The sequence below is a fragment of the Cryptomeria japonica genome, chromosome 11 (assembly GCF_030272615.1).
Source record: "Cryptomeria japonica chromosome 11, Sugi_1.0, whole genome shotgun sequence".
In the NCBI taxonomy this organism is placed as follows: Eukaryota; Viridiplantae; Streptophyta; class Pinopsida; order Cupressales; family Cupressaceae; genus Cryptomeria; species Cryptomeria japonica.
The window spans coordinates 524187244-524200420 of record NC_081415.1 but is presented as its reverse complement, the minus strand read 5'-3'; the positions used below and the strand labels follow the sequence as shown (position 1 = coordinate 524200420).

The 13177-nt window shown below is 34.1% G+C and overlaps 1 protein-coding gene across 1 annotated transcript; it reads left to right on the top strand.

The window, feature by feature from the left end:
- The first annotated feature begins 371 nt into the window (after nt 1–371).
- On the top strand, nt 372–1897 carry LOC131047104 (gibberellic acid methyltransferase 2-like). The gene is made up of 3 exons (XM_057980937.2): nt 372–923; nt 1001–1282; nt 1375–1897. The coding sequence occupies exons 1-3, from the start codon at nt 450–452 to the stop codon at nt 1744–1746; spliced, it is 1128 nt and encodes a 375-aa protein (XP_057836920.2). The 5' UTR covers nt 372–449; the 3' UTR covers nt 1747–1897.
- The last annotated feature ends 11280 nt before the right edge of the window (nt 1898–13177 follow it).

Sequence of the window (13177 nt, the reverse complement as noted above, 5' to 3'; positions counted from 1 at the left end):
CTAATTTTAAATGTTTGAGCTCAGAAACCTTCAACCCACTGTCGGTGTGAGATCGACCTTTGCCAGTGGCCCCAAATTCGATTTGTACTAGTAATTAATTAATGACAATGGCCTCCAACCTGATGTACTAATCCACTCTGCCTTCTGTACAAAAACATGTTATAGTGCATCTCCATATATGGCTTAAATCGCATCACCTAATTTAGATTGGGACGCGACGAGATTAACATGTTGCTCTGGTGTCAACATTTTAAAAAGGCCCACGGTTAGGTAACCACAAACCATTCAGACAGAGCAGTAGGACTGGGATTATTATCTATAAATACAAAGCTCGCTCTATTTTTATCCTTCACTACACGCCTCTGCTTTCGAATACACTCTATTTTTGTAATCGCTAATCCTCATTGCTTTTGCACAGAGCACTAATAGCAATTGGAAGTTTGCCAAGCATGGCCAAAGGGGAATTTAATGGCGAAAATAATCTGAGCAAAGTGCTGCACATGAGTTCGGGTGGTGGTGAGAGTAGCTATGCTCAAAACTCGAGCAGGCAGAGCTCCGTCTTTAAATCCATGCAGCCAAGCTTCAACCGCCTAATTCAATCTCTTCCCCTTCCAAATATAGGTGGTTTATTGCGAATTGCAGACATGGGCTGCGCCAACGGAATGAACACCGTTTCTGAGGTGGATTTTGTGGTGACGACCATAAAAAAGCTGTGCTCTAAGCGAGGTCTGTCGATTCCTCCGTTGCAGGTGTTTTTCAACGACCTGCCTTGTAACGATTTTAACGGTTTGTTCATGCTGTTGAACGCGTTGAAGCCCGATTACATGGCGGCGGGAGTGCCCGGAAGCTTCTACCAAGCCCTGTTTCCCCATGGCACCATCAACATATGCTTCTCTATTATGGCATTGCATTGGCTTTCTCAGGTAATTCAAGTGGGAGAGAGTCTCTGTTGTGATTTATTTGGGTTTCCATGTGATAAATTAGTTTTCTGTAATTTCAGGTTCCCGAAGGCGTAGGGAATGAGGGATCGTGTGTGTACAACAGAGGAAAGATTTGGATTAATGGAGGCAGAGCAGAAGTGGCGAGAGCATATGCAGAGCAGTCACAGAAGGATCTGCGTGAATTCTTCCGATCGCGAGGAGAGGAAATGGCAAGCGGGGGCGTGATGTTTATATGCGCAATGGGGCGTCCCAATGGAGTGAATGCAGAACAGCAAGTCACGTCAGAGGGTGAATACTGTGGACCTGACTTCGAAGCAGCTTGGGACGACCTTATTTCAGAGGTAATCGATATAAATTTCTTTATGGATATGAATCCAAATTACTGATCGATATGATTTTCAGAATATTAAAATTTGTTGCTGTTTTTCAATAGGAAATTGTCAAGGCTGAGACGAGAGACAGTTTCAATCTGCCATGGTATTTCCCCAATGCGGATGAAATGAGAGAAGCTGTTGAAGCGTCGGGTGCGTTCGAGATTGTGAAGTTGGAAGTGTGCAGTGGAGTTTGTTGTATGGGGGAAGGAGAATTTGAGGAATGGGTGAGAGATGTGGAATGTTTTGGTAAGAAGAAGGCGAGGCTGGTGAGGAGCTTTGTGGGAAGCCTTGTGGAAGACGCAATTGGAATCGAGAATTGCAATGCATTGTTTGAGAGAATGGAAAGGAGGTCGAATGAAATGTTGGAGAAGGGTCTACTCCGTCCTTCCAGATTTGTTCCCTGCATTGTAGCTGCTCTCGTTAGAAAATAAAGACACTGTATTCTCAATTATTAGATTCCTTCCGATTTCGTTTCTGCATTCCAGTAACGTAAAATTAATCTTTAAGATGCTTGTTCGACTACCTATAGATATTTAGCAAACCTGATAAGGATATGTTGACAAAACGTTTTTTCCCGATAGATAATTCATGTGTAAATGAATAGTCGATTTTCCATCGGCATGTCTTACTCTTAAATATGGAATAGAAATGATTCTTAATCCATTAATATCAATACAATTAATTTATCATCTAGTTGCTGTCATGAGAGTCCTCGTACTTAATTTTGGTTGTTTTGTGTCGTTTTTTTTTCCTTTTATCTTTATGATTACTTTGTAATGGCTTCAAACCCTGTCTTACTTTATCTAATGAAAACACAAATAATTTATCAATTAATCTTATTTAACATTAATTATCACTCAATTTCTACTGTGAATTAAATGAATATTCATTTTTCTATCAATATATCCCTAATCATATGTAAATATAATGAATATAATTTAACATTAACAGAACTAACTTATAATCTATCTTAAATTATGCGAATTGTTACTCAATTCCTATTATAACCTAGATGACTAGTCATTCTTCCACGAGTACATTCTAGTCATATGTCAGAAACATAATTCATAGAGACAAAAAATGGAGAACAAGTTTAGTATGGGCAATGAAAGCAAAGATTTTCCTTGCCTCAACTCACTTTGGAGAACCTCAGACCCAAGATATTTGTTAATGCTATCTGTTGAGCGCGTTCAATAGTAATGTTCTTGATATTACTTGAAGGTAGTAATTTGTTTATTGACACAACATTTATTATTAACTATCGCATGTGGTTAGCTAAAAAGTTAAAATATCATTTACTTCCAAATAAATGAGAGCCACAACATTGAGTAGTAAGAAACATGTTAATAGAACATACATAACTTCTTTGAATAACAAGTAAATTATGCTATTGTGTTCTTAAAATTTTGAACAATTTCAATGCTATTTGAGTTCTAAGCATTTATCTTGATTAAATCGCATAATCATGTGCTATAAACCACTAAATTTTTCAACAGTTTTTCCAAGTGACAAGAGAGGGATGGTTGGTGTGTTCGTGTGCATGCATGCATTTTATATGGAATAGCTAGTTTTCTACTTTGAAGGGAAATCCTTTAAATCTGAGAAAACTTAAAACCATATTAATTCATCCATAGAAATTAATAATATCATCACATATGTGATTATGGGTGTGTGTCTATTCAAATACCTTTGCATCTATGGATTAAAAATAGGATATATATGCTCTAATATTATTATATTATCTTCTAATAACACCATTTATATATGTTCTATAAACATATTTTGAAGAAATAGAAAAATGTGAACCCTAATGCAATTTCTAGAATCCTCCTTTTAATATAACGCAAAAAATTTAAATAAGATAACTATACCAAATCTCAAAATGATTAAAACCTTTTTAAAAAATTTCTTATTCTTATTTTCTATAAACCATCTCTTCAAAAAATATATATTGTAATTTTATGACATAATTTTATTTAGATTCTAAAAGTTAAGAGAAGACTTCTCTTTTTAAAAATAAATCTAGGCTAAATGTCTAGTAATGTAAAATAGAGCAATTAAAACCTAGATTTTAGTAACATGTACTTCACCTAATCCATTCTAAGAAAAAAATGTTATATTATGAAAGTTTCTTAAGAAAATCAATACCAACCAAATAAATGCTACAATACATTAAATATATACATATTCAAAAAAATTCATTACATGATTGTTTGTGAGAAGACCCAATAGAGAAATCATGAACAAAAGCCTATTGCAACATATTACATTATTTCATTTAAAAATGATATAACATTACATAATTTGCAAATAAAACCCTTACCATCACTACCCTATCAACTTGTCCTTTCCAAAGTCATTGTCTTTGCAATATTTAACCCTCTCCACCTTAATTGTATGGAAAAATTGCACTTATGAAAATCTTCTAAGAATTTTTAAGCATTTGTAAGGTTTTCCTTGATTATCCATGACTATATGGAGGTGATCCACCAAACAACCAAATGCACCTTTCCTTATTCTTTAATTTTATCTACATTTCCTTGTAAAATAAAGGTATCAGCCATTATTAAAAGCATAATCACACTCAAAAGAGACTACACACAATGATAAAAGAAAGTTTTTTTTTTTAAATAGATTGTCTCAAATTTAAAATAGTCTAAATCATGACTTGTTATGATGGTGATGTAATCCTTTCTATCAACTTATTCGCCAAAGATATAGAGTTCAAACATCCAAAACCTCAAATCAAGGTATGCAAACTCCCCAACAATGTAATCAACAAAACACTAAAACACTTTGACTACGCTTTGCCTTTCCACTCCAAAAAGATTGTGTGCCTCGAATTCCACCTCTACTTAAAACTTCTTATCTTCACCACCATCCTTCTTATTGCTTGTCCTAAAACCTATGACCATTGACAAACCTCAGAACTAATTTTCAAAAACATAAAATGAAATATAATAGAGAATTGAAAAAAACCACCCTACATCGTAATAAAATATAGTACTTCAAATTTGAAAAAATCGATATAACTTTAATGATTCAAAACTACCCTAATACTCTCGTGACCACTCAAACCCATTCAAGGTGAAAGTTAAAGGAACGTAATTAAAAACAATTGTATCTATTTAGTTAGTCTAATTTTAGATTACAATTCGGCTACACCACGTACTCATTTCCTAGATTTTTCCTTCAAATATTTAAAGATCCAAAATGTCGTCGGTAGAGCTTTCAAAAGTGTCGAACCTCCTGCAAATGCGACCTAAGTAGGATTTGTCATCGTTAATATACAAATAAGCACATAATAGAGATATAAATGAGCTGTCATCTTACTGGCATCGTTGAAAGCTAATTCTTCGACAGATATGTGGAAGTTGCATATTGATCAAACTTGTGGCTTTAATTACGGAACAATATCTATCAACCTCCTTCCATGACGTCTCTGACAATTTTCAAAGCTTGTCTGTAATGTCGGAAGACTGACAATTAATTTCAATTTAAAACATGAAAGCGACCCTAACCAGCTGGGACATAATTAAATCGAATGTTAATCAGAATAAAATCGCTCAATAGGAACGATATTTAATGCGCACAGATGTAGGTCATATTGTTAACGTTATATAGGGGAAAGGACCCAGTAGTTGAGCATGTATCAATTGTTGTGAGGGTTGTTGATACCTTTTGTTCCAAAAATTGAACAAATAAAACCTATTGTTTGAAACAAAAAATATCAATTTTTGTTAGGAAATGTACCAACACTTGTTAGGAAATGTACCAATAGTTGTTAAGAAATGTACTAATATTGTAAAAAGTAACCAATCAGGTGATGCCATGTCAGCTGCACAACTATTGGGGTCTCTTTTGCACGCCTATTGGTCTCACTTTTTTGGGGGGCTATTTTGGACACCTTGGCAAAAAGCATGCTGATGTGGCATCATATTTGATGATGTGGCCCTGAAACCTTAGTTATAAGAAGGGGACTTGCCAAGTAAGCTGCTGTAAAAAAATCGGGGTGATTTGAAATTTCCAAGTAGGATTTTGAGTAGCGCGAAGTTAGGGTGCACAACTACTGGGTCCTTTCCCCTAGAACGTTTCGATCCGAAATCCACAAGACGAATGTTGCATTAAGATAACACACATAAAAAAAAACGAAAAAATCAACCAACAACAAACAACAAAACAGAAGGTATAAAACATGAAAAACTCTGATATTATAAAGAAATGCCTAAGCCACCAAACAAATCAGCTAGTAAAACATATTTAACAAGTTTTACAAAGCTCCTATAACCTAAATAGTTCAACAATAAGATAACAACTTCTTCCTTAAATTCCATCTCTATAGAAGATAAAATAAAAATAAAATGAAATAAAGACAACAACAACTCTCTTATAGCAAATATATGGAGAAAGAGTAGCAACAACTCCTTCACAATAGTACTCAACCTCTCCTGCACAAACCATCTCCACCTCAATAGGAGAAGTCACTACCTCTAAAGGAGAAGAAAGAGAAGAAGACAACTAATCATTAAATCACTCCTCCACCATCTCCACCTGAGAAGTCTCAACCTCCGTAAGAGAGTTCTCCACCTCAATAGGAGAAGCAAGAAAAGAATCCAAGGTACAAACAACATAGGCTCTCAACTAAAAATGAAAAAGTTGAGAATATAGAGCCCGTACACCATCCACAAGATCAGACTTCTTCACCAAAGTAGAAAAGGAAACCCTTAACCAAAAATAGAAGAGCCCTAAAAAAATAGGGGAAACAAACTTCAAACCACCATAAACCAAATTGGATCTCAGAGGATACACAATTTTAGCACAAGAACCGACCAAAAAGAACTCACCATTGAAGGCAACTAGAACAAGCTATCTCATGCAAATTGGAGAGGAAAAACCAATAGCTTCCAAAGAGAAAGAAGAAACACTAAACATGGAAAAGCCAAAGAAAGCCATATCCAAGACAAAATAATCCATGCTAGGTGCTAAGAAAGAAACGAGACCAAGTTCATCAAAGGTCCTCTTGCCATCACTAGAAAACATGAACCCTTCCCCACCGAACACTGCAACAAGCAACATTCAATGAGCAACAATAATTAAAGAATAATCCATCGAAAGACCAAAGCCAAACACCACAACCAGAACACCCAATCCAAAAAAGGCTCTTGAGGTCCATAGCTCTAATCCAAACAAGATAAAGAAAATAGCCTCCTACTCCAACAATTTCCACCTTACCAACAACACACACAAGATAAAGAGGATAAATCAACAACTACCAAAGAAAAAGAAGCAACATTAAACACAAAAAAGCCAAGGAATGCCATAGCCAAGACAAAAGATCTCAAGCTAGGAGCTAAGAGATGAAAGAGAATAACTTTGTGAAAGCTCCATTTGCGAATGCCAAAAAAATTAAACCCTTCCCCACCCAACACCACAAAAACTAGCATCCATTCAACTACAACCACCAAGACAAGAAAATAGCCCCAAGCCCAAAAGAAGAGCCCACATCAACCTCAAATCTAAACATCATAGCAAGAATGCCCAAGCCAAAAAAAGCTCTCGAAACATAGCGTGAAGCCAAATAGGCCACATAACACTCCAACAAAACCCATTCCACTTGTCAAAACATTTCCCAGCATAGGAAAGAAGAGCCTCGAAGAAGGGATGAACAACAAAGCCATACCACATATCACACACAAACAAAATGCCCATGAAAGGCACAACCATAATGAGAGCAAAGACACTCCCAAGCATAATGAACGATACAACAAACAACTCCCACATTGCACGCAAAAGGAAGCCCAACCAAGGAGCCATGCTAAGCCCAAGCAAAGAACCAAAAACAACTCTACCACCAAGCTCAAGCCCTCTTCCAACTATCTCCATAGCAAGCAATAAAGGGGACCGAACAACCATAGTGACCATTCCATCAAGAAAAGAAGGGGCACAAAAGGAGACCATCAAGACCATGTAGATAGAAAAAGATGACAAATCCAACTATAACCAATGCTTGATGAAAATCCCCATCATCCTCATTGTCTCCATATTTCACATCATCTTCTCCACTTGTAACCCTAACTCCACTCTCTTCGCTCCTGCTCATTTTTTTGGTATCATCATGCCTAAGATAGCTATTTGTTGTTTTTTAATATAAATAAAATAAAATAATGATTAATTGTTTGATCATTGAATTAGACTTTTTAATATCAAGAAGTGTAACAAAAGTAGCAATAATGGATGGAGTGTAATGTTGTGACCCTCTTTATAAAAATCATTATGGGAAGTGTAATGACTCTGTAAAATCATTATTATCTTAGCTTATTTATAATAAATAAAATGTAATAAACAACTATGTTCCTTAGTAAAATAGAAGAAAATATTCTTCAAATAACTATATACTTAAATCTACTTAATAAATAATTTATTTCATTTTATTTTATTAAATTTAGAAAAGGAAAATATCTAAGCTATATGATGATTAAATAAAAATAGAAAATAAATTAGAGACTTAAATAGAAATTAAATGTTATCTAAATTTTATTTATTTTAAATATATTTTTCTACATAGTTAATGTGAATAGATTTTATGTACATCTTAGATAAAATCAAAATTTATACATAAATATATAATATTTATTATATTTCAATAAAATAAAATAAAATATAGAATAGCAAAAATAATTAAATATTATTAAAATTATTATATAGTTTCAATTTCATTTTCACTCTGAAAAAAATAATTCTCAAATAATATATAAAAAAAGTTGTCTTCAAAATATTTTCTCCATTATGTAATAAATAAATAATATAAAATTAAATAATTCCTAAATAATTATAAAGTACAATATTTTTAATAATATGCATTGAAAAAACCATAAAATAAGATCCTGTCACATCTTTGGTCTTCTCCTGTAGAACCTAAGATGAAGTTCTTTGTTTGGAAATTGCTACCTAATAAGCTTCCGGTGTGTCAAGTTGATGGCAATATCCCTTCTTGTTCCTATTGTAGAACTCTTGATAATGTCTGTCACATATTCTTTGATTGCTTCCTGGCTAAAGAATTTTGGGCCATGTTTGGGTTTAAGTTGGGCAATAATATTAATGTAGTTGATGTCATCAGTGGTTCTATTGGTAATATGAGGAAATCTATTAATATTTTTTGGTTTATTTTATCTGTCAATATTCTACATGGGCCATATGGAAGACTAGAAATGATTGTGTTTTTAATAGTAGATCCAGATCTCTTACTGAGTCTCTACGGAGGCTCATCTCTTATGATGTTTCTTTGCACATCTCCATGGTGATTGAAGTCAACAAGAAGACATTTGAAGATCTCATGATAGATGGGGTAGTTATGTTGTTCAAGTGGGAAGTGTCCCATAGGTTCACATGGTCCAAGAAGGACATGACCAATTCTAAATTTGAGACAACCCTACATAATTTCATGAGAGATCTGTCGGCTCGCAAAGGAGATGCAGAAGGATAGAAACTAGTTGAACTCCCTATCACCCATCTAGTGGTTCACCCATACTTAGACTAGATACATGAGGACAGAGTGCTAGTGTGGATGGAGGGGTAGGCCAGTTGGACAACGTGGATCTGGCTAGAGGTATCCTTTGTCCCCATTGATGGAGAGTTCTAGTTTGTCTAGATGGCAACAACCTTGGCAACAACCTTGTTGACGGCATAGTTGTAAACAGTAGCATATTTAGGAAGTTTTCAGATCTCTCAATATGTAATTATGGCAGACTTACTATACATTATTGTCTTGTTCCTTTTTCTTTAGTATCTTTTTGTTATAAATGATTCAGATACCTTCTGAGGCAATATTTTGACTGATATGTATAATTTTCATGATTATCAATAGAAAAAAAAAATCCTAATTTTTTTTTCAACAAGATAAAAACTCTACTACTTTCTTAATCCTCTTCCTTTGTACAATATTGAAAAGGTTTGGATCCATGGTGACATTATAGAAGTGGGAAGGTGTATGCATAGCTATCCTCGAAGGATTTCAATGGATTATTTTGATGGTGAGAACAAGAAATGGCATTCCTATGGAGTGAGTGTAGAGCAAAGCACAAAGTCCCATTTGGCTTGGCTTATCCTACATACTCTAAGTTCTAACCAGTGATCTAGCATGTCGATGAAGATTCTCAAACAATCATGGTTCCATCAAATATAGTTAATCCATTCATGAATTATCAAAATATATAATCTGAAGACCAATTAAGAAAAAAAAAATATTAAATAAACCTTCACAAGGTAGTATTTATATTTGCAGAAGAAGGTATGATAGCAAAGTCAACATCCATGGATTTAGCATGAACTTCAAAAGGAAGGGTGATAGAGCCAATGGTAGGACAAGAGAAGCCATCAAATAACTTCACAACTACATTAGAAGCATCATAGATTGGCTTATCCAATCATAAAGTGAAAAGATACTCTTCAGTTATGACATTAACCATGCAAGAAGGATCAATGAGGGCACCACGGAAAGGGATATCCTTAACCTTTGCAACTATGTATAAAGGGCCATCGGGTGCTCTAATTGTCTCACTAGAGTCAATGTAATACAAGGATCCTTAGGCATATCTTGTGTTTCTACCATATTAACCAAGTTTGGAGTCATAGAGTTGAATTCTTTAGAAAGAGAATTAGGCACAATCTCAATAACGTTAGAGGTATGAGATGGCAAGGGATCAGTGAAAATCTTAAGATTTTGATTAGGAGGAGAAATTGATTTATTCCCTTTATCATTCACACCTACCATAGATATAGTATTATTTTCAATCAAGTCTTGAACCTTATTTTGCAATGCAAAGCATTTCTCAGTATCATGACTAGGTTGATGATGAAATTGGCAAAAGGAATTGTTATCAAAATAAGGAGATGCAAGTTTGGAAGGATCAATTTGTTTTATATGAGGAAGTTTGATAACATTTCTATGAAACAACTGAAACATAATACTATGCAAAGATTCATTCAAAGGAGTAAACAAACGGTTGTTGAACACTCTCCCCTTATCACTCAGAGTCATAGGAGTGAATTTCTCCATTTAACTCATAGCCAGTTGATAATTGTGGAGTGTTGCGCACAACTACGGAAAGGAAGTAACCTCAGAAAAAAGAAGCTTTTCGCTGATATATTTTTGTAAATTAAAAATGAAAATTCTTTATTTATCATTATTAGGCACATGAAAAGAAGTCTGAGCACACAAATGCTTATATCTACTAATGAAATCAGTCACTTTTTCTTTAACACCTTGTTTACAATGCATTAAATCAGTCAAAGTGATTTTAGGACCAATGTTGTTTTGAAATTTTGGATGAAATCATTTTCCAATTGTTGAAAGGAAGTGATAGAATAAGAAGGCAAAGAGAAATACCATTGTAAGACCTTATCTCTTAGGGTTCTTGTAAACAATTTTGCAAGCAATCTTTGATCATAAGGAAAATCAGTACACAAGGTTTGAAATGTTTTGACATGCGTAAGAGGATCACCTTTTCCATTATAGAGTTCCAATTGAGGGATCTCCACATGTTTAGGTGGCACAAATTTAACAATATCGAGAGAAAGTGGTCTCGCAACATCAAAGGTGGGCACACTAAACTTGGATTGACTCATAGAAAAAATCTTTTGTTGTAAGGAAGACACGGTTTAAGCAAGATTGTTAATTGTCATTTTGGTGGAAGAAATGATGTTAGACATAGGTGATTGAGAAGGTGGTCTGATGTTATTGAAAGAAGGCATGGACAAAGAATAAGGTGGTGGGACATTATGATAAGTAGGCATGGGTGATGATTGGGTAGGAAAAGGGACACTTAAAGGAGGAATAAAGTTGTTGAAGTAATTGACCCCTTGTGTCACACTGATTTGTTGAGGAATAGTAGGAATACTCATGGAAGTCATGGGTAAATATGGAGGATTAAATGAAGAATAGGGATTGCTCCCATGACCCATGGTTATAGGAAGGACATTTTGAGTTGAAGTAGCCATGATGCTAGATGTGAAAGTAGGAATTCTAGTCATACGATTAGTCAAAGGAATAGAAGAATTGACTTGTGTTGAAGGTTGTAAGTACCCTAGGGTTTCGGCACAACTCTTGATAGACATGACATTAGAATCAACAATATGTGAAATGCCACACAATATATCAATTCCATTCTTATCACTTTGAAGCATGCATTTAAGACCTTCAATTAATGGAAGAGCTTCACTATTAGGGTATTCTTAGGACATCCATTGTTGAAAACTATCAAATTGATTGTCCAATGTAGAAAGTTGATCTAAAGAAACCCTAGTTAAAGCTTCTTCTTCATCATGAGATTCATCAATAGGCACATGATTAGGATGGGAAGAATTAGCATGATCCTCATTAAATAAGTCACCCAAATTAGGCTCCATCTCTTCGGTAATTAAACCTTGGCAAGACTTAATTCTAATGCTTCGTCTAATGAGGATAGGATAGGTAGGACTAATAGTGGTAAAACTCATGCACTAGAGGGAAAATTTGAATTTTGAATTGTGAAACAAAGCTTACAAAATTGAGTAATGCAAAATTCAAGAAAATATTGATTATACAATTTGAACTCTGTTGGGGGAAGAGGATGACACAATTTCCAAAAAGGAAAGGAAATTGGAATTTTAAAATTAGGGCCAAGGGGAGACCACTTAATTTTAAAATTAGAATTTTTGAAATCAGGACAGACTATAATTAACCTCTTAATTTAAAAAAAAATCTTGAAAGTTGAAATGTTGAATATTGAAGATATTTTTGATTCTAGAGGGATCAAAAATTGATAAAATCAGCCAATCTTCCAGATTTAGGCTATTAAATGCAGTCATAACAGTCTCCCGAAATTTCGAGAAAAAAGCCGAGGACCGTGGCGGGAACGGACATGGTCCGAACAACTTTTTTTGAAATTTTCACAGATGGATATTATGATGATTTTAAAGCTAACCTCCAAAAATTGGTGAATTTTACGATCCCTAGATGAGCGAAATGAAGGCACAAAGGTGAAAATAGGACCTCATTAGGGTTTTGAAGAAAAAGAAGAATTGAATTGTAATTTTGAAAATGGTCAAACCTAATGGATAGGGACACTTTGGAAACTATCTAAAAATATGAATGTAGATGAAATTGATTTGAAACTCACACAAATCCAATTAATTTTAAAAATTAGGGTTTGATGACCTAACCACTTAATTTTAAAATTTGAATTTTGCGAAAAAGGGAGGAAATTGAAAATTTGAATTGTAGGATTGAAGATAAATCTAAGAATAATAAAAAATATGAAAATTAAATGGAAATCCAATTTTTTGCACAAGTTCAAGATGATTTTTGAAAATTAAGGTTTTAACAAGTAACCTTTTAATTTTGTAGATTTTAATTACAAATTGAGCAAGACAAAGAGGAAATTGAATTTGATAAACAAAGCAATTTTCAGATCTAAGATAACCATGACAAACAATTTTTACAAATCACAAGTTCAATTTTAAATTTAAAAACTAGGGTTTTGAATTAATTAACCACTAAGTTTGCAGAAAGTTGAAACTTGTAAATGAAAAATATGCAATGTTGTTCAAAGCAAAGCATGCAAGATGTCGGGTTCACCAAAATGTAATGGTGGGAAAATGATGAGTGATAGATCAAGAGGAAAACTACCATTTCCCTCAAAGAGAGATGAGAGTTTCACTGTTGATTATCCTTCAAGCACTTTTAACCATTACATTAGGAAGAAGGGGATGAGATAATTCACTAGATTCAATCTCCACACAAAGATGATAGATTGAATTTTGAATGAATTGAGAATGTTAGGATGATCCCCCTTTTCCTTATTTGAAATGGAAAGGAATTTGATT

Bases quoted from the DNA above. Each gene is read 5' to 3' on its own strand.
- LOC131047104 (XM_057980937.2), top strand. From the start codon at position 450: ATGGCCAAAGGGGAATTTAATGGCGAAAATAATCTGAGCAAAGTGCTG. The intron at 924-1,000 runs GTAATTCAAGTG...CTGTAATTTCAG, and splicing joins CATTGCATTGGCTTTCTCAG to GTTCCCGAAGGCGTAGGGAA. The intron at 1,283-1,374 runs GTAATCGATATA...GTTTTTCAATAG, and splicing joins GGGACGACCTTATTTCAGAG to GAAATTGTCAAGGCTGAGAC.